This window comes from Salvelinus alpinus, chromosome 8, assembly GCF_045679555.1.
Source record: "Salvelinus alpinus chromosome 8, SLU_Salpinus.1, whole genome shotgun sequence".
In the NCBI taxonomy this organism is placed as follows: domain Eukaryota; kingdom Metazoa; phylum Chordata; class Actinopteri; order Salmoniformes; family Salmonidae; genus Salvelinus; species Salvelinus alpinus.
Window position 1 is genome coordinate 73,565,133 of NC_092093.1, and position 23,136 is coordinate 73,588,268.

Sequence of the window (23,136 nt, forward strand, 5' to 3'; positions counted from 1 at the left end):
AATTTCTAACTGAGAAACGAAAGGGGGGAAAAAGAGGAAAGTTGACTGAACTGGAGTGACAGTTGAAAGTAGGGAAATGTTTCACTTCAGATTGACACTTCAGTAAGGAGGAGGGCGAGGAAGGAAAAAAACGACTTTTAAGTAGTACCCTTAGGCAAGGAACAGTGTTAAGTGTTCTCTTACAGATTTCAAAGTGGAAATGAATGGTTGACTTTCCTTGAAAACGGAGTTGCCATAGCAACACAGCTTTTATTTCATATTTCCACTGCTACAGGTAGTTAAATAGACGCACAATAGATGTGATGAAGAAGAATAAAAGAGCGGTTCTAACGGTTCTTCCTCCTGAGGTGTGTTGCTGCCGAACCTGGACCATTCACCAAACCGAACCCCTTCTCTTTCCAACCTCCCGATTTAGACTATATCCCCCTACTGCTCCCATCTGTGCTGGTGTTGCAACAAGGGCTTTTCACAGAAGGAAAATAAAATGAAATATTCCCCATGTAAAGTCATGGCTAGAGGGCATCTTTCAACCCTTCGGACCCCTCTGGGTTCTTCTGCGGAGAAGTGTGTAGGGATCTGGCCTTGGTACAATGGGTGGAGGAGGGTTCAAATCCTAAGTGCAATATCACAGACATAGTCCTAGCCAAGGTACTTATCCTGCATAGCTGGTTTCACTGGGTTATCCTCAATCCTATTTTATGACTGTATAAATTCTTCATGGATAAGGAGGCATGCTAAGTGAATAACTATGATAATAATATTCTTAAAGTGAGACGAGGAGGGAGGGTTTATTAAGGGAGGGAGAAGGGAAGGAAAATAAAATTGCATACCACATACTTTAAATCAAATATATTCTAGGAGATCTGATGGTGATGATGATGGTTGGGGAGGTGGGGATGGAGGGGGAAGCCTGACAGGTTGTTTTAAATGAGGTAGGAGAGAGAGTGACGCATCAATGAAATCAATAGCGGCATTAACACATTGAGCTGTTAAACCGGTTTACATTCTGACATTTTCCTTTTGCACAATTAAGCGGTTGAGATATGCGAGTCAACTCTGATTAGTTGAGCAGTTGCTAAACCTGACGTAACCACGGTATGCCTACACCTAGCTACCTCAGTTTATCTCAGGGGTCTTTCACACCAAATTGTTTTGGAGCGGTTTCTCCAAACTCTGGTGTGTTTACCCCCTTAGTTTGGTTCGTTTAGACTGGTGTGAACACTCCATGTACACTCAGGCACGCACCAAACAATGCACTGTGGTTCGCTCAAAAAGGGTGGTCTCAGTCCGTTATTATTCATACCGTGGTACGGTTCGCTGCAGGTGTGAACGCAGTCTGGACCAAACACAGGAAAGGAACCAGAGGCGAGCAGAATTTTGGGTTGTTTGAATGTGAGCATTTGATAAAATGCACGCATTATCATAACTTGATATCTCTGAAACATTTTGTGAGTAGCAGCTCATTTCTGAGCGCATCCTATGCATATTAGTGGAGACCAGGGATATACATGTAGGCTAATTAATATTCAATGCACGTTTCAGTTAGAGCGGCTGTTTCACTGTTTTCCTCCCGCATGTTGATGGAAGACCAAAGCGAAATATGATGATTGGGACACACAAGTGATGCTCCATGATGATCATTGATGTATGAAACTAATGGTTGCATGAGCACATCATTTTCTTTAGGCATTTCAGTTCGTTTAACATTTGGCAAATGTGAAACCAACCAGACCCCCCCCCCCACACACACACACACAAAAAAACTGTGTAACAAATAAACAAACTGTGATTGGAACTATAGCTCAGAACTATGTGTGACGACGCCCTGAAACACAAAAGAGAACACTGCTAGATCAGTTCTCTGTTGGTTAAAAAAAGAAACCCCACAGCCATGTAGCACATGTTTGAAACACCTTGTCCTTGTCAGTGTCAGTGTTGGATGCCATCAGGGACGTGTTTAAGAAGCTTTGGGAGGGGAATGGGGGAAGAGGGAGGGTAGAGGGGAAGGGGGGAGAGTTGGAGCACTCCAACCTCACATATGGGTGAGCCTGGAGATGTCTGGCCTGTAAAAGCTTCCATATCCACATCCCCTCCCTCCTTTCCCTCCCTCCCTCCCTCCATCATTGTTTCACTCCCACAGTGTCATCTGTCTCCTTGCTTACAGCCACTTGGCAGCCTACCACAGGTTTAGGGCAGATAAACATTTAACTAAATGTTGCACCCACTCCAAATCCAGGATTACATCCCTCTCATTCAATATTTGGGGTGTTTAAACACTTGCAGTGGATGTGGCTTTCTGCCTGGTCTGAAGATCTAAATCAAATTCCACAAATATAACCCAAGTGAGGGACACAGAGAAAGAAGCTATGCTAGTTGTGACAATTATAAACATGTCAGTACCGGAAATAAAGTTATAACCATTCCTGGCCAGCATTTAGGATTTTACATTTGAAGAAAGAAATCAATATTGCTAAGACCTACCTCTGCCATCTTGGCAAGCTCTGTCCAGTCAGCTTTGTTATAGCTGCACATTATACTGGAGATAATGACCTAGAGAAAGAGAGAAGAACAAAGAAGAAAAGAGAAGAATAATATAAAACTAAGTGATAAATCCATTGCGTCTCAAACTAAAAGTTTCATTTCAACACATTAGAAAACAGATCTGAGAGGAGCAGCCATTATCCTATCTTTAAGAAGCACCGGCATTGTCCTCCCTCAGTCACAAAATCAATATTTATAATTTTATAAGATCAGGACAAATCCAGTCTGCTTGCCAGCGTTATTAAAACAATAAAAACACCAGAGAGAGGTACAGATGTAGGATCTTAATTTGAGTCAGTTTGCTACAGCAGGAAAATTATCCTGCAGGAAATGGAAATATGGATTATTATGATACATTTTTGCTAGGGAAAATCAAGTCTGAAATTGAAAAGTGGAAATGACAAACTTCTTCCTTTTCTTCTTCCTTTTTAAACCTTAGATACACTAAAAGTTTAAAATGTCCCGCATTTCAGGAAAGTTCTCTTGCAACAGGGAGATCAAATTAAGATCCTACACATGTATTTGCAGGAGGCTCTGAGTGGATTAGACTAGGTCTCTCTCCTCCAGACATACAATAAGCCCTCTATAAAACAGGTTATATAGGCCCCTGCTTCTTAATATTGCCTCCCGGTTTTAAGTAATCACAGAAATAAAAAGGACCATGATGTATAGACATGATGCTGAGGATACCCGATGGGTCCAATCCACAAAGAGGTAAGAGCTACTACACCCATTGGCTGGGAGGCAGAGGACGTCTTCTGGAGATATTGAGGAACATTATTCCTGACCACATATATCTGATGTGCCTGCTTTGTGTTATAACTGTCTGGAAACTGTGTGTGTGTGTGTGTGTGTGTGTGTGTGTGTGTGTGTGTGTGTGTGTGTGTGTGTGTGTGTGTGTGTGTGTGTGTGTGTATTAGATCACACTACAACTTTCCTTCTGTATCAACACTATAAGGAATTCAAAGTAAATGCTGATGCTAAGTAGCTATTAATCAAGTACTGTGACCGCCTTGTACAGCTTCCTCTCTTCTTGCCATGATATTAACTGTTACACTATATTATTGTACTAAGTATTAAAGTTGTTAAAGACAGTTAATGTTACTCGTTCCAACAGCAGGCCTTCTAAAAACAGAGTTAGGATCCAGGGGAGGACATTAAACAGAAAGGCTGAGCCCCCTCCAGCGACAAATATCTAGTAGATATAAATCTCCTTCTAGCCAGGTACAGCATGAAGGTTCCTCAATCCACACCAGACAGACACACACCAAGACGCAACTCCAGCCCTGCTGTGGTTTAATGAAGGTTTAAATAGACCTAGATTTAACTGTGCAAATAAAGTGAAAGCTCCCCTTGACTCCATGACATTTACCATGACCAATATGCAGGCCCTGCTTGACATATTAGTCATATTGGAGCTTTCTGTATACAGGAATATTCAACTTTCATAGGTGATGTTATGAGAGGGTGCGCCGACTCGGCTTAGCTAGTTTCTCCTCGTGTGGCTAGAGAAACTGTAACTACAGATGAAGCACACAAAATTGAGATGGTAAAACAAAGCAAAATGTACAATTATACTGAATAGTTGTCCTTGATGTTGTTTGGTATCTCAACGGCTATGGCACTGGTGGTGTGTGTGTGTGTGTGTGTGTCTCTCTCAACAACACAGTACCAAAGCACTGCACGGTCTAAACAAGTTACATCCACTGCAAACCATCTGATGCTGTGTGAATGTGTGTGTTTGAATATGCGCGTGCATGGTCCATGCCCATCTTTGTGTGTGTGAGAGGATCATCTTGTTATTATCAGCTCAACCACAGAGCCAGGGAGCCCTGAGCTATACACTACAGAAATGACTTCTTCTTCCCCATTACCGCTAACAACACCATGGTATCCATGGAGATACCGGACATCACCTGGAAACTGTCACCTAGAGCCGAATCAGCCGATAGCCCACGGGAAAATGTGCGACAATTTTCGCTCCCTCCCCCTCTCCTTAACTCCACTCCATTAGCACCACTAGGGATAATGAGAACACATTTGGCACTTGGTGGACGGCACCTCAATCGGGGCTATTTGTCCAGACTGCTCTGACCTAAAAAGCTAGGTGCTATTGGGGTAATTGGAAGGGCAAATAGGCCAGTATTTCCTTTGGTGCACTGTTTGTCAGGTAAAAAAAAAAAAGTACTCTGTCTGTGTGCTTTACAGGTCATGGTACAGTTTGAGAGAGAGCTCAGTCTGGTCACGCACACACACAGGCATAGCACCCCCCGTGCTCCTTTGTGTTCCAATGAAACATATCCCAGAAGCGCTAATTTACAGGGAAACACGGAGCTCAGTGCTTTGTCCTGCTTCATTCTGGATCTGTGAAAGGGCTAGGGAGGAGAAACACACTATGACGGATCTAAAAACCACAAGAGGCATTTCACACCGTCTTTTTTCATCCACCTAACAATAGCTGTTGAAGCGAATGCAGGGCATCAGTGACATTATTCCTCTCAGACTTTCATTAACAATGGTCAGGGGAACATCAATGAATCCTTTGATACTGTACATCTGGAGTTTCCAAAAGTTGGAGAACAATAAACTCTTAGAAATTAACAAATTACCCAGCAAACACGGAACGTACTCAGAACATTAGGCAACGTTCCCATTAGGTCCCTTTAAGGGTTTTTGCGAGAAGTTATCCCTCTGATGTTCTGTTAATTGGAACATTAACACATGACGTTAACCTCGGGACCATAAGAGGATGTTCAGTACAGGTCCCGGTTTGGTCACAGTATAATGTTATTATAAGGTATTTTATGAAAATGTTCCTATTTGGTCCTGATAGGAAGTTATATATGGGACATTCAATGACCACAAGGGGATGTTTCATTATGGTTAAGAGGACGTCGCATGATGGTCCATTCCCTGGGGGACATTTGTGTAAATCACTGTAAGTTACCAGCACATCACTGAAGACCATGTCAGGATCTTTTAAGGACGTTTTCAGGACTGTCATTTTACTAGTCTTCAGGACATTGCGTGATGGTCCCAAGGAAACGTCCCTGCAAACAAAAATGGTTGCCTAAAGTGGTCAGGACGTTGTGTCATGGTCCCCCCTGGAGGTTTTGTCTAGTCCCCGGTTTGTTCTGGGGATGTCCCCAAGGATTTTTTCAGAATGTTTTCGGGATGTTGTGTCATGATCCCCTGGAGGACCATGAAACAAAGTTCCGAAATGGGGACATCCCCAGAACAAACTGGGAACTAAACAGAACCTCCAGGTTACAATGACACAACATCCCAAGAACATCCTAAAAATGTCCACAGGACCATGACACAACGTCCTCATGACTTAAGCCAACCATTTCGTGACGTTCCGGGGACGTCCTAATAACCAATTTTTGTTTGCAGGGTAAAAGCATGTTGTCATTGTCATTGCAGTATCCAGCATAAACAAAGCAATACATTGCAACACCTTGAACGAATGGCACTCCCTTCTGCTGTTTCAATACAAGCTCATTAGACAGATATACTGTGGGAGTGTGTCCCAAATGGCATCCTAGTCCCTATAGTACACTTCTTTTGATCAAGGCACATAGGGCAGTAACTTACCTTGTTGGGGAAGTCAGCTTTGAGCTCGGTAACACTCTGGCACCAGTAGGCAGCAGTCTTCTCACTGATCAGCTCGATATTGAGGAAGGAGCTCTGTCCCGGACCGAACATGGGGCCTGAGGTCGTCCCACGCACGATACGGGGAGACACGTTGGTCACCAAGTCCTATACGGAACAAGAGAGCAACAAAACAATGTTATAGTAGTTATATAGAGTAAAACCATTAAGTGCACTTCAAAAGTGAACAAAAGCTAGTGAACAAAAGCTAGGGAACAAGAAAGCAAGACAATGATGTTAAAGTGGTTGTAATGTTATACTAAACTCATTTTATTCAGTAGCACACGTACACGTGTACTCCTCAGATGAGACCTTTTCTATTTCTGCAGGCCATTTCATATATGTCATTACCTACTAGTCTTCATAAATCTACAGCGGTAGGAGTAAATATCCGAGCAGTCCTAGCTTTTACTTCAATTGTTCAATGGATCTCTTCCAAGGTGTTGGAAGTCCTGTAACCAGTCATATGTTCTAAATTATTTTTTTCCCCTGTAAAACACCATAGAAAAAGACAATTACAGTAATATTTTATAAAAATACATGACACAAACTCAATGGTTTTTTTTTCTTCTTCATCCCAGGGGGCTTTGTAGTCTGAACTAACTTCATATTTAATCAGATACTGACCGGAGCAACTCTTTAGAAATACAGCCCAGATGATAAAGTGCAGTCAACACTGAAAGAAAAGCGTTTACATTACAAAATAAAGGAATTAATTCATCAGCTTGAAATGATTTAATAATATATCTCAGTAGGCAGCTCTGTCTCTCTGTCTTGTTCTGTCTCTCTCTCTCTCTCTCTCTGTGTTTTATGTAGCATAAGGTTGTCTTTTTTTGCTGAATGAGCACTTTGAGATCCCCTCACCCCTTCAGAAGTCTCTCTCTCTCTCTCTCTCTCTGATAGATTTACCCTCCACGCGACAGTAACATACATCAAACCTGGCAATGGTTCATGGACAAAAAATCTGCCAAACGGCCATAATGTCCAGCAGTAATTACATTCCTGTGAAGGGGAACAGAGGAAGAGAAAAGGAACAGCATTTTTGTGAAGTCGTCCCCTGGAAGTGTAATCAGAGTGCAGTACACATCACATCCAAGCCTGGGCCAGTCCAGGCCAGGGGAGGCAGCTGGCAGCTTACAACCAAGCTAATGCGTTGACCAACCTGCTGATGGCTTTGGCACATCTCAAAACACATACAAGTACTACAAATAGAAGGTCACTATGTGTAGAACAACAAACAATTGGCCTTCAGTGTACAGTATTAGGGGAAAAGGTACACTGCAGATCCTGTACAGTAGCTAGCTTGTTTGGTTTGCATTGTGTTGCAACTTGCACTGTATATTGAGCTCATATTTGGCCTTTTGAGGACATAACTTATGTTTATTACTGTGCAGAATAAACTGGGTAAAATTGTAATTAATAGCTTGACTAAATCTAAATAGAGATGATTCCATTTTTTTTTAACCATATCTAAAGTTGAATTTACATTATAATTAATATTACACATATTATTTTCCTAATTAACTAATGCCTATTAGAAAGTAACCATTAACGAAGCTGAATTAATTTACATATATATTTAGGGAACAACCTTAATGCAAACAATTAAGATAATAGCATGGTAACTAAATTTCATAACATTTGGACATTTTTCGAACTACATAGACAAAAAAACATTAATTAGCTGTAATTAGTACTAATTTGCATGTCTGAATAAGACGCAGCATGGCCACAAGCTGAGTTCCCTTTTTAACCCTTTATCTGCCAAACGGTGCTGTCGGTTCAAGTGTTCCACACTATAACGAATCACACTACAGCCGGTTCTTTAGGATTTCACAGATTCTACATTCCCCTCAAGCGTTAGCTCGGACAGTTGTTTGTAGAGTCAAACCTACTTAGGGATATAGGTAATCACAGGTTTGTCTATGTCTATCCAGGATTAATATAATATTTGTCTTATAGAAGCTTGAAGAAGTTGTTCCTAATTTGTACAGAAACATTGAAAATAGTGTTTTTCCTCTCCCCATTTTATCATAGAAGTGTGGTGGTACCCTCAGGTGACAAAGAAATAAGAAAAGGGGGAGGGGGGGGGGGCGGACGAGTGTGGAGAATTGAGGCAGCCATCCCCAGGGCTTGGGGCGGATCTACAAGTTGCTATTTAATGAAGACTGTGACCAGGGAACATTACGCTGCTGGGCTTATTTATTATCAAGACAGGGCGGAACATGAGTTTTAATATTAAACTACTGGAAACCATGAAAATTGCCCAAAGGGAGAGCAACAGCATGCCACCGAGACACAGGTGCCACATACAGTGGCAAGAGATAAGGCTAGTCCCCTACTTCTCCTCCCTCCTCCTCCTCCACCTTTCTTTCTCTCTCTCTCCTCTTCCACCTTTCTCTCTCACACACACACTCTCTTTTCCCATCTCTCTCCGTGTTACATAACAAAATACATTTCATTTCAACAGAATTGTCCAGCTAGCTAGACCATGTAGAAAATAGTAAGTCCGGTCCAGGTGTGACCGGAAGGCCTTTACTTGTTATTGAGTGCATGGATTAAAATGTCTGCTGAGCAGTCTGACTACTTCTTTAATTTCAAGGACTCCTTGCCTGGTTGGGAAACAGGGCTACCCTGCTGTCCCCTGACAAGAAGGATCGTGTCGAAATGGACAATGGTAGCGAGGCGAGCTGACTTCCCTTTCTCTCATGTGATTGGTTAACAGGTCTGTTTATGTTTAGGGGCCGACTTGGCTTTATCACGTCTACACAGGTCTCTAATCCCCCCAGTACAGCAAGCAGCCTTTTGAGAAAGGAACACATGCGAGAAATACTAATCAAATGCAGTGGACTGCACCGTCTGTGACACACACACACACACACACGCACACAGATGCACGCACGCACACAGAGACATACATACAGACACACACATACACACCAACAAAGCCCCTCTTGTGATTTTGAGCTATATTCTGTGATTATTAACACAAGCAGCTATACGGTCATTGCTTCAATGGCCTTATCATGGTAAATCCTTTCCACAGTTGGAATTCGAGAGAGAGAGAGACAGAGAAAAAGAGAGAGAGAAAGAACGAGAGAAGAGAAAGAACGAGAGAGAGACAACATTTAATGTGTACAACATCTAAACACCTGCATCACGACACATTTACAGTTTTTTATTGTATCATATTACATTTTTTGCCGTGTATTTGTATGTGTTGAATATTTGAGAGAGAGATAAATAATTTTAACCACATTTATCGTGGTGATGGGGAGTGTCATTACTGCTAAGAGAGGTTGGGGGTAATGGACATAATTGTTAAGTGAATATATTCTCTTTTAGGTTTTGTTCTTCTTTTTCTTAATGTCCTCTTTCTTTTTTCCTGTGATATTAAATGATTGTCTATTTTACAACATATGTTTTGATGCCCTGGGGAAGAAACACACTCTCTCTCTCTCGACAGGAGAGGTCAAGAGCAGTACATACAGACTTAAAGGAGATAATCCTCCACATTAGACCACAGACTAGAGCTAATACCAAGTCAAATATTTTACCATTCAGAGGCAGAGTGGCATGTCTGCCAGTAAAGATCGTCAGATCGTCAAATGCATGGGAACTTCTTAAGAGTGATATAGAACAGCAAGAACTAATACAATGTACTCAAAAAGAACAGCTAGTATTTACAGTACCAGTCAAAAGTTTGGACACACCTACTCATTCAAGGGTTTTTCATTATTTGTATATTCTACATTGTAGAATAATAGTGAAGACATCAAAACTATTAAATAACACATACGGAATCATGCAGTAACCAAAAAATTGTTACACAAATCAAAATATATGTTATATTTGAGAATCTTCAAAGCAGCTACCCTTTGCCTTGATGACAGCTTTGAACACGCTTGGCATTCTCTCAACCAGCTTCACCTGGAATGCTTTTCCAACAGGAGTTCCCACATAATGCACTTGTTGGCTGCTTTTCCTTCACTCTGCGGTCCAACTCATCCCAAACCATCTCAATTGGGTTGAGGTCGGTTGATTGTGGAGGCCAGGTCATCTGATGCAGCACTCCATCACTCTCCTCCTTGGTCAAAGAGCCCTTAAACAGCCTGGAGGTGTGTTGGGTCATTGTCCTGTTGAAAAACAAATGATGGTCCCACTAAGGGCAAACCAGATCGGATGGCGTATCACTGCAGAATGCTGTGGTAACTATGCTGGTTAAGTGTGCCTTGAATTCTAAATAAATCACAGGCAGTGTCATCAGCAGAGCACCCCCACACCATCAAACCTCCTCCTCCATGCTTCAAGGTGGGAACCACACATATGGAGACTACCCGTTCACCTACTCTGCATCTCACAAACACACAGTGGTTGGACCAATAATCTCAAATTTGGACATATCAGACCAAAGGACATGTTTCCACCGGTCAAATGTCATTTGCTCGTTTTTCTTGGCCCAAGCAAGTCTCTTCATCATTTTGGTGTCGTTTTAGTAGTGTTTTTTTTGCAGCAATTCGACCATGAATGCCTGATTCATGCAGTCTCCTCTGAACAGTTGATGTTGAGATGTGTTTATTACTTGAACTCTGTGAAGCATTTATTTGGGCTGCAATTTCTGAGGCTGGTAACTCTAATGAGGCTGGTAACTCATAACACTTGATGGTTTTTGCGACTACACTAGAAGAAGCAAAACTGTCATCAAGGCAAAGGGTGGCTACTTTGAAGAATCTCAAATATAATATACAGTGGGGAGAACAAGTATTTGATACACTGCCGATATTGCAGGTTTTCCTACTTACAAAGCATGTAGAGGTCTGTAATTTTTATCATAGGTACACTTCAACTGTGAGAGACGGAATCTAAAACAAAAATCCAGAAAATCACATTGTATGATTTTTAAGTAATTAATTTGCATTTTATTGCATGACATAAGTATTTGATCACCTACCAACCAGTAAGAATTCCGGCTCTCACAGACCTGTTAGTTTTTCTTTAAGAAGCCCTCCTGTTCTCCACTCATTACCTGTATTAACTGCACCTGTTTGAACTCGTTACCTGTATAAAAGACACCTGTCCACAACCTCAATCAAACAGACTCCAACCTCTCCACAATGGCCAAGACCAGAGAGCTGTGTAAGGATATCAGGGTTAAATTGTAGACCTGCACAAGGCTGGGATGGGCTACAGGACAATAGGCAAGCAGCTTGGTGAGAAGGCAACAACTGTTGGCGCAATTATTAGAAAATGGAAGAAGTTCAAGATGATGGTCAATCACCCTCGGTCTGGGGCTCCATGCAAGATCTCACCTCGTGGGGCATCAATGATCATGAGGAAGGTGAGGGATCAGCCAGAACTACACGGCAGGACCTGGTCAATGACCTGAAGAGAGCTGGGACCACAGTCTCAAAGAAAACCATTAGTAACACACTACGCCGTCATGGATTAAAATCCTGCAGCGCACGCAAGGTCCCCCTGCTCAAGCCAGCGCATGTCCAGGCCCGTCTGAAGTTTGCCAATGACCATCTGGATGATCCAGAGGAGGAATGGGAGAAGGTCATGTGGTCTGTTGAGACAAAAATAGAGCTTTTTGGTCTAAACTCCACTCGCCGTGTTTGGAGGAAGAAGAAGGATGAGTACAACCCCAAGATCACCATCCCAACCGTGAAGCATGGAGGTGGAAACATAATTCTTTGGGGATGCTTTTCTGTAAAGGGGACAGGACGACTGCACCGTATTGAGGGGAGGATGGATGGGGCCATGTATCGCGAGATCTTGGCCAACAACCTCCTTCCCTCAGTAAGAGCATTGAAGATGGGTCGTGGCTGGGTCTTCCAGCATGACAACGACCCGAAACACACAGCCAGGCCAACTAAGGAGTGGCTCCATAAGAAGCATCTCAAGGTCCTGGAGTGGCCTAGCCAGTCTCCAGACCTGAACCCAATAGAAAATCTTTGGAGGGAGCTGAAAGTCCGTATTGCCCAGCGACAGCCCCGAAACCTGAAGGATCTGGAGAAGGTCTGTATGGAGGAGTGGGCCAAAATCCCTGCTGCAGTGTGTGCAAACCTGGTCAAGAACTACAGGAAACGTATGATCTCTGTAATTGCAAACAAAGGTTTCTGTACCAAATATTAAGTTCTGCTTTTCAATAAAATGCAAATTAATTACTTAAAAATCATACAATGTGATTTTCTGGATTTTTGTTTTAGATTCCGTCTCTCACAGTTGAAGTGTACCTATGATAAAAATTACAGACCTCTACATGCTTTGTAAGTAGGAAAACCTGCAAAATCGGCAGTGTATCAAATACTTGTTCTCCCCACTGTATATTTTAATTTGTTTAACACTTTTTTTGTTACTACATAATTCCATGTGTTATTTCATAGTTTTGATGTCTTCACAATGTTTCTACAATGTAGAAAATGGTGAAAATAAAGAAAAACCCTGGAATGAGTAGGTGTGTCCAAACTTTTGACTGGTACTGTAAGTATTTGATGTTGGAATTTTAAGTAAAACCTCTCTGTGCTAAAAATAACATGCAGACGTTAAATTATGTCATTGCTATTGGAAAGAAAAAACTAGGTAACACTTTATTTGGATAGTCCATCTGTAGATGCTCTACAGAATATCAGAAACATTTTTTTTGCACATCCTTAGTGATGTGGACACCGAGGAACATGAAGCTCTCGACCCGATCCACTACAGCCCTGTCAATATGACTAGGAGCGTACTCGGCCCTCCGTTTCCTGTAGTCCACGATCAGCTCCAGTTACAGAGGGAGGTGTTCAGTCCCAGGATCCTTAGCTTAGTGATACGCTTGGATGGCACTATGGCGTTGAACACTGAGCTGTATACTGCGTCAGGGAGAGTTTGAAAATGTCAGTGAAGACACTTGCCAGCTGGTCAGCGCATGCTCTGAGTAATCTGTCTGGCCCTGCGGCCTTATGAATATTAACCTGTTTAAAGGTCTTACATCGGCTACAGAGAGTGTGATCCCACAGTCGTCTTGAACAGCTGGTGCATTCACGCATGGTTCAGTGTTGCTTGCATCAAAGTGAGCATAGAAGATATTTAGCTCGCTTGGTAGGCTCGCGTCACTGGGAGCACGCAGATGGATTGCCCTTTGTAATCCGAATTAGCTTGCAAGCCCTGCTACGTCCGACGAGCGTCAGAGCCAATGTAGTATGATTCAATCTTAGTCCTGTATTGATACTTTGCCTGTTTGATGGTTTGTCAGAGGGCGTAGCTCAGTGCGGATGTTGTCTGTAAATCCATAGCTTCTGGTTGGGATATGTACGTACGGTCACTGTGGGGCCGACATCGTCGATGCACTTAGTAATGAACCCAATGACTGATATGGTAAACTCCTTAATGCCATTGGATGAGTCCTGGAACATATTCCAGTCTGTGCTAGCATAACAGTCATGTAGCTTAGCATCCGCATCATCAGACCACTTCCATATTGAGCGTGTCACTGGCACTTCCTTTTTGAGTTTTTGCTAGTAAGCCGGAATCAGGAGGATTTGCCAAATGGAGGGCGAGGGAGAGTTTTGTATGAGTCTCTGTGTGTGGAGAAAAGGTGATCTAAATTGTTTTCGCCTCTAGTTGCACAGGTGACATGCTGGTAGAAATTAGGTAAAACGTTTTACAGTTTTCCTGCATTAAAATCACAGGCCACTAGTAGCGCCACCTCCGGATGAGCATTTTCTTTTTGCTTATGGCCCTATACAGCTCGATGATATGTGGTAAATAGACAGCTATGAAAATGGATTAAAGCACTCTTGGTAAATGGTATGGTCTAAAGTTATCATAAGGTATTCTAACTCAGGTGAGCAGAACCTCCAGACTTCCTTAATATTAAAGATTGTGCACCAGCTGTTGTTAACAAAGTGACACAGACCACCACTTAAAGCTTACCCGACACTGCCGTTCTCTCCTGACGAAGATTAGCAAAACCAGCTATGTCCTACATGGCCAAGTATCTGAGAAACATAGGATTACAGTTCTTCAGGTCCCATTGATAGGATAGTCTCGAAAGGAGCTCGTCCAGTTTGTTCTCCAGTGATTCTACATTTGCCAATAGAGCAGAGGGTAGAGGTGGTTTATTTACTTGCCGCTGTACTGTAGTTTCATCATGGTGCCTGCACGTCAGCCTCTGTAACGTCGTCTCTTTCTCTTCCGAGTGACTGGGATTAGGGCCTTGTCCGGGGTGAGTAGTATGTCCTGCGCCGCCAACTGATTGAAGTATAAATCTTCATCCAAATTGAGGTTAGTGATCGCTTTTCTGATGTCCAGGAGCTCTTTTCAGTCATAGGAATTGATGGCGGAAACATTATGTAGTTAAGATCAGCTAATAAATTGCAAAATTGGTCAGGAGCCCGTAAAACGGTCGCTATATATTCCAGCGCCATTCTCAGACATTCCAGTGTTATTCTGAACCTAACCCTAACTGTAACCTTAGCAAGCGGTTGAATTGAGTGGCGATGAGTTTACTTACAACTACATCGAGTCGGTATCAGTCCATTCCTAAATGCGCACCCATGTATGTCCTGTGTAAAGGCTTTCTTTTCCTTGGTTGCTGCAATCTGTCGTTTTTAATATAATAGCATTTTACGCGACCTGCGCCAAGGAAATCGTTGTTTGTTATCGGAGGAGCAGCCCCGTCGATGCATGGCAGATTGGAATGTAATTTCTTTTCCAAAACAATGGACTCCAACTCCCACTGGCAAATAAGAATAAGAATCAAGGACGAGCACAGTTACACAGGAAGTGTTAAACAATTGATATTTATAAAAGTATCGAATGGTAGTGCATGTTTGCTGTCATAAACGTCATACTCCATTGGAAAACAGTGCATTATGCGGCGCAATTTGACAGAGGTAACATAGAATGAAGTTTTTATAAAAAACTAGATTTCAACACCGAAATAAAATATCTTTACACAGGACAAACATAGGTTCAAGGTACGCATTAAAGAATGGACATTTTCACAAGTATCGATTGCTACCAACTCGATGTAGTCAGATGTACACTCTCCCAAAACTCATCGCCACTCAACTCCATTAAGATGTGATGTACATATTGTGGAGTTGAGAATTCTCAGTTCGTCAAAGTGTAAACATGGCATTGGTCTTTTTGGATATAAAACATCTATAAGCATAATATGGATAGAGGCTCTTTGGGTATACTGTGTGTATTGCTATGCTAGCATGATGTTATGTAGCAGAACCAGAGCCTCTTGATTCCATTATTACCAAAACTGCATCCCAAATGACACCCTAGCCCAATAGGGCTCTGGTCAGTGGTAGTACACTATAAGAAATAGGGTGCCATTTGGGAGTCCACACATGAATCATTATGAACAGTCATGAAGGCAAAATCAAAGGGCTGCCCGCTCACTTCTCCTTTCTCCCCCTCTGCAGCCAGCCACTGACCCATCAACAGGAAACTTCATAAACAAGGGAACGAGAGAGAGAGAAAAAAAAGAAAATGAAAGAGAGGGAAATAAAAAAGGCCATGTAGCAGTTCTGAGGAGTTGTGATCATCATTCATCTTCATCCCCCAAGTGCAGATGGAACACTTGCTAAGCCATCATTTATTGCTGGTGTTTACTGTGCCTACTGTGTCGGACACACACACACACACACACACACACACACACACACACACACACACACACACACACACACACACACACACACACACACACACACACACACACACACACACACACACACACACACACACACACACACACACACACACACACACACACACACTGGAGGTGGGGGAAAGGGCTTTGTCAGCAAGTGGGCCTACGCTATTCTCCAACACGAGATGGGCCATGGTAGCAAACACACACAAACACACACACAAACACACACACACACACACACAAACACACACACAAACACACACACAAACACACACACAAACTGGAGGTGGGGGGAAAGGGGCTTGTCAGCAAGTGGGCATACACTATTCTCCTACACGAGATGGGCCTTGGTAGAAAAGCATTCAGTGTGTGTGCTGTGTGTGTATTCACGGTACGTACATTTATCCTTGTTGATGCCAGTTCAGATTCCTGACAGAGATAGCCTCCTCCGCAGTAATTATCTCCTATCTGTAACCTGTCAATTATAAAACTCAGAAACCTTGAATCCATTACAACATCTAGCTAACAAATATACACCCTAGGAACTTTGATAAAGTGTATAATCTCTCTCTCACAATCATCATTCTCTCCCTAGCAGCTACAGTAAGTCTTTCATTCCAACGACCCTGATGCATTGGCAAAAACACATTCCAAGATACAGCAAGACCTTGACTTTCCCTTTGTGAGGACGGTGCAAACTGAAGAAATAAGAATATAACAGAGCAGTACAGGGAGTCAGCGTACTCTGTAACCTGTTAAAGTATCAAAATGTATATTAGTGCTTTAACTGGACTGGACACATAGTTTTTACACCTGCTAGCAGCATCATACTGATGCTACTGTGTAGGTGACAGAATGGCCCTGTCAGGGACTAAATAAATGAATGTCAAAGCCAAAGGATATTAGTCGGCTGTGATAAATGAAGAAGGATATTGTCTGTCAGTTTGGTCATTAGTCTCTTTCACCATTCACTCCTTCTCTGCTATCTCCCTCCTCCCCTATAGTCCCGCAAAGGCTAATACACACAGACATCGCTACTGCTACATATCTCACACTAATAACAACCATAGGTAATATCTATCTAACCATTAACTATGATAACGCAGTCACAGTAGTAATGAGCTTTCAAGGTCCGAATCAAAAAGCAACTCTGTACATTGCGTTTGCCACAGACATTGACATTGGAGTGACTTACGTAGAAAGTTTCACATGTATTGTTCAGCAGAAAATCCCCCCATTCTCTCTAACCCGATAGAGACCTGCTACACACTGACTTCCAACTTTCCTGTTGTTCCAGGGAAGACGAACTCCACACACACCAAATCCGCTATCTTAGATGTGTCATTATATCTTCTAACATGTGTCCTCCCTCATCAGTAATGATTACTTCATGCTAGTGCACAAGTAGTTTCACATTAAAATGAAAACAAGTTAAATCAAACGTAGGTGATTTTGACAAGAATCGGTGGTAGAGAAACATGGCTGTCAAAGCAGTCGTGAGATCTGAGAGGTGTTGACTAATTGCTTGATAATTACACAGTGAATCGTCTAATTAAGCCGACGGTTAATTAGGGTAAGCTTGCGCAGCTTGCAAGTCTTTTTTGGTTAGGTGTAGGTGTGGATTTGTGTGTAGATGTGTGTGTGTGTGTGCGTGCACGTGTGTGTCAGCAAATGAGATAAAGAGAGATCGTGAGACTGCTAAAGAGTGAGAGATCGAGAGAGAGTGAGCGAGAGAGAGAGAGACAAAGGGTTGAAGTTCATGAAGAACTCCTCCAGACATATACAGTAACCATCTAACCAGCCACAGCCTGTAGCCAATGCAACACCATACAGCTGAACCACTTGTGAAGCTTAAATGTGAATAATAATAATATTAAGAGCCCGAGACATTACCTCCCCAACCTCCCTCCCGCTCTGCAGTGGAGCGCCATTATCCTTTGTTTGCCTTAGGACAGGCCCTGTTTATTCTACTACCGATCTGAAAATCTATGATGTGGAATAGAAAGCAGCAAAAAAAGACCTGGCATCGGAACGCACTATGCAGTCACACTCCAGCAGTTTGTATTCATTTAACAAGCAAATTAGAGAGGAAGTGGAGTTTGTATAGTGTCTGTATGAGTGTAGAGGAAAAGGAAAATACAGATGACTACAGCCTCATTAGCTACAGTTAGTTACATGTTTACCGGTTATAATATCTAATTTAATTGGGAGATCAAAGGAGTGGTGACTACCTCTTGCATGGCTCAGAAGGCAGAGAAACTACACTATATATACAAAAGTATGTGGACACCCTTTAAAATTAGTGGATTCGGCACAAGCTCACAGAATGGGACCGCCAAGTGCTGAGCACATTGCGCGTGAAAATCATCTGTTCTTGTTTGAAACACTCACTACCGAGCTCCAAACTGCCAAACATCAGCACAAGAACTGTTCATTGGGAGTTTCATGAAATGGGTTTCCATGGCCGAGCAGCCGCAGACAAGCCTAAGAGCACCATGCGCAATGTCAAGTGTTGGCTGGAGTGTAAAGCTAGTCGCTGTTGGACTCTGGAGCAATGGAAATGCGTTCTCTGGAGTGATGAATCACGCTTTACCAACTGGCAGTCCGACGGACGAATCTGGGTTTGGCGGACACCAGGAGAACGCTACCTGCCCTGATGCTGTGCCAACTGTAAAGTTGGTGGAAGAGGAATAATGGTTCATGGCTAGGCCCCTTAGTTCCAGTGAAGGGAAATCTTAACGCAATAGCATACAAAGACATTCTAGATAATTCTGTGCTTCCAATTTTGTGGAAACAGTTTGGGAAAGGCCCTTTCCTGATTCAGCATGACAATGCCCCCTTGCACAAAGGGAGGTCCATACAGAAATGGTTTGTCGAGGTCCTTGTGGAGGATCTTGACTGGCCTGCACAGAGCTCTGACCTCAACCTCATCAAACACCTGTGGGATGAATTGGAATGGCAAATGTGAGCCAGGCCTAATCGCCCAACATCAGTGCCCGACCTCATTAATGCTCATGGCTTAACGGAAGCAAGTCCCTGCAGCAATGTTCCAATATCTAGTGGAAAGCCTTCCCAGAAGAGTGGAGGCTGTTATAGCAGCAAAGTGGGGACCAACTCCATATTAATGCCCATGATTTTGAAATGAGATATTTGACGACCAGGTGTCCACATACTATTGGTCATGTAGTGTATGTGCCAGAGATCAGCCTCGTCTCCTAATCTCATCAATCTCATCCTTCCTCCCGATGCCTAGCTACATCTTGCTGTGAGTTTATCTGAGTGTTACTTGGTGTGATACCATTGCATCAGCACATCATTTTGTTTGTATTGGAAAACTGGGAAATGTATTTTCTCAGTGTTTGTTTGGTAAAAACGTTTTGATTAAGCTGAGACTTTGCATGAAATATAGAAAACTAGAGCTGGTTTTGAAATGAAAGCATGTTACGGTGCCTTTAAGGACCTTCTTGATTCTAAGTAACCAGAGTAATCCTGATATACAGTATATTCCAAGAAAACATACATCAATTATTGTAGTTTTATTGGCCTTCAAAGAATGCATCATGCACTTTTCCTACAACTGATGGTTCAAACAGTCTGAATCGTGCAGTAAAGCTTATTATATGAGTCAAAAGCCAGTCCAGTTCCTACAGGATGAATAACATGCTAATTACCATGACGCACGCACGGCTCCATGGTATTTACTAGTGGTTAAAACCGTCAGAGAATCTGTGTGGCATCGGCAGAACATGACCTCCTCACCTCTTACTCTTAATAAAGATGCTGGAGCAGTTGATTAAACTGTGTTGTTAATAAGTAGAGTTAGATTCACAGAGTGCATGAAGCAGAGGCCTGTGGAACTGTGTGTGTGTGCCTGCGTGCGTCAATGTCGGGCCATAACATGTGTGTTAACAATGTTAGGGTTACCATGGAGATGTAGTTACTGTTCGCCACCTCATCAAGGACACGTTTGTGTAATGTTGTAAATGTGGAGTGGGGAGGTCTGCTATTATCTCTCCCTTTAATTGCTTTTGAAGTAAATGCAAAGCATTATTCCATAGTTGTGAGGAAGTTGCTTACGTTTGTTGGATGCACTAGATAAGTTCTATGAAACGTTATTTTTAAGTACACAAAACCTGCAACTTCATCACTATCTTCTTTACCTGTGACTCTGTACTTTGGCACAACAGTTAAACTTGAATGCGGGAGCTTCTAGGGCCAGGCAGAAACTGTACCCATCAGGGCTCAGCCAATTACAGGTGTGATTTCTACCACCCTGAGACAGTCAAATGATTAACTGAGACAGTATGGTCCCTAGCTATTACAGGTAAACTATCCTGCTGTAACGACCTCGGCAATGTGTGTGTGTATGCACGCGCATATATACGTAAATGTGTGTGTGTGTGTGTGTGTGTGTGTGTATTACTGACATCCATCTAGAGATGTGGTAATTAGCCTCTGAAACATAGCACCATGTATCACTCACAGGGATTTAACAGCTGGGTAATTGGTACAACGTAAGGAAAAATGTACTCGTCACTCCTGAGGAGGGAAACGGGGCTATAGATCAGAGGCTTGGGGGGACAGAGACAGTGGCCCACTGGCCCCCGTGCTCCCCCTGTTTCAGACAGCGCTCTCACAGTTCACAGAGAGGAAGAGGAGGCCAAAATGTTGGCCTCGTGGCATTTTTTTTAATATGCAACACAGTTAATGAATTCAGATTAACGGTAGAGCTTTGTTCTATTCTCTCCCTTCTCTTCCTTATGCTGGGCCTTATAATAGCTGGTTAATTCACATCACATTCTTTTCCTTTTTACACAAGCCCTAGAAACAGCCAGGACGACGATCCTCATATTCACCCAGCAATCCACTGTGCATCTCAAAGCACTATCAATGGCAACACATTGTAATGTTATGATAGGAGCAGCCAGCAGTGAACAGCACTAGCGAGCAAAGAAACAGGATATTAAAAAAATAGGTAATCTGTGTTTAAGTTGAAACGATACTGAAGGAGAGCCGCCTGTTTCATTCATATTGACATTAAGAACTTCTTTATCGCTCTCCCTAAAGAAAGCTCCCCGAACAATTTAAACCAGCAAAGCACACAATAAGGAATAATATGATTTCTGTTTACTGAGATATCAGCTGGTATTTTGGCGCTACACTGACAGCCAATAGCTGCAACAGTATATTAGACCCCAATCTGGCATCTACAAATGTCAAGAGAATGTGAAAGAGGGAGGATGTGGTGAAGGGGATGGGTGGGGGGGTGTCACACATATGTGTAAAATTCTTTTAAAAAACCAACAGAGTTTACATAAACATATTCTGAGGCTGAATCATTATCATATGTGCAGCTGTCAATCTTGATGCTTCAGCTGAGAGCAAAGCGCCTAGGAAAAGAGTATAATACAACAACCCTATACCCAGGTTGACCATGATTTCTCTCTGAACTCCCTTGGTAAGTCCAGGCATGGTACATTAAGCTTATTCAAAAGCCAGCAGAGGTGAAATTCTAGTAGCAACAGTAGCAAGCCCATATATCCAGGCTCCTTCTCTCCTTCTCTCACTTTCTGCTCTCTAAATCTTTCTCTCTCTCTACTCTCTCTTAAAAGAAACAGAAAGTTTACCTTTTCAAAAGGACAAAGAGACAGTCCATAAAACAAGTGATGGAGGCAGTGATATGTTTTCATCAAAACAGGGACAGCCACGCTCGCCTCATGCTTTATCTACATCAGGTATCATTTACAAACTCAGCGAGGCAATGTGGGCTTCCAGTCACAAATTAGCTGCGTGGCTGATGTCGTCGGTAGGGCAAGATATACAGAATGTCAGTGAAATTACATGAATCAGCTATATTGAAAATAAATGGCAAGTGAAAGCATCATCTGGGGAAGTTTGTGATTTGTTTTACATTTTATTTTTCTACTTTCTTTTCTTCACTTGAATTTAATATCTATATATAGCTCCAGTAATCAAATGGTACCAGCTACAGAACAAAGATGCAGCATATCCCTGGTTAATGCCCAATAGACACCTACACACTAATATAAAGCTGAGTAGACGTGAGTACCTTGTCCAGAGAGAAGGTCTTGGTGAGAGCAAAGCCCCATCCTTCCACGAAGGCCCTGCGGATCATGGCTGTGCTGGTGGTGGGGGGAGCAGAGGCCAGGCCAAAGGGGTTGGGGAACCTGATCCCACACATCTCCACACCGATGTCCACAGAGTCGATGGCACAGTGGAAGAGAGGGAGCTGGGGGACGCTGGACACCGTCTGGCCGTGGAGAGACTGGAAGGACAAAACATCCAGTTACATTACCATGAGATAACGACAGGAATAGGGTTGAGAGTTCCAGGAACAGAATTTAACAGCATTTTGCAATCCTAGTAACAGATCGACAGATCGTAAAGATGACGCCGAAGAACATGGCTGACGTTTTACATTCTCCCAACCAATTGTGCTATTTTTTTGGGAGGCGTTTTCTGTAACTTACTTTTTAACTTATTGTGTTCATAATGTTGCTGCTACCGTCTCTTATGCCCGAAAATAACTACTGGACATCAGAACAGCGATTACTCTCCGCGGACTGGAAGAAACGTTTTCCTTTAACGAGTCCGATGAGAAGGATATCCTGCTTTCACTGGAACAGGCCCAAATCCACGCCTTTTGCGTGAAGAAAAGACGCCGGAAAAGGGGACGCAGATCGGGGATCCTTCTGAGAAGCCGGAGGCGAGCGAGTAAACTCCCAATGCCTTCCATTCTCTTTACTGATGTGCAATCGTCAGAAAATAAAATCGATGACCTACTATTAAGATTATCCTACCAACGGGACATTAAAAACTGTAACATCTTATGTTTCACCGAGACGTGGCTGAACGAAGAAACAGACAATATAGAGCTAGCGGGATTTTCCATGCACCGGCAGAACAGAGATGCTACCTCTGGTAAGACAAGGGGTGGGGGTGTGTGTCTACAGTGGTAGGCCTGATCACCAACAACAATGAGACGGCCTATAGGGAGGAGGTCAGAGAACTGGCAGTATGGTGCCAGGACAACAACCTCTCCCTCAATGTGAGCAAGACAAAGGAGCTGATCGTGGACTACAGGAAAAGGCGGGCCGAACAGGCCATTAACATCGACAGGGCTGTAGTGGAGCGGGTCGAGAGTTTCAAGCTCCTTTGTGTACACATCACCAACAAACTATGATGGTCCAAACTAGAGGTTGACCGATTATGATTTTAGAACGCCGATACCGATTATTGGAGGCCCAAAAAAAGCCAATACCGAT

The 23,136-nt window shown here is 42.8% G+C and overlaps 1 protein-coding gene across 3 annotated transcripts in view; it reads right to left on the reverse strand.

Moving 5' to 3' along the window:
* The window catches only part of LOC139583682 (dihydropyrimidine dehydrogenase [NADP(+)]-like), a 201,471-nt gene that overhangs the window by 84,163 nt on the left and 94,172 nt on the right, over nucleotides 1-23,136 (reverse strand). For all 3 annotated transcript variants that reach the window (XM_071415019.1, XM_071415018.1, XM_071415020.1), the window contains 3 exons: nucleotides 21,921-22,136; nucleotides 6,139-6,303; nucleotides 2,482-2,550 (listed from right to left, as the gene is read on the reverse strand). In XM_071415019.1, coding sequence (XP_071271120.1) covers nucleotides 2,482-2,550; nucleotides 6,139-6,303; nucleotides 21,921-22,136 — 450 coding nt within the window. The remainder of the gene's footprint in view (nucleotides 1-2,481; nucleotides 2,551-6,138; nucleotides 6,304-21,920; nucleotides 22,137-23,136) is intronic.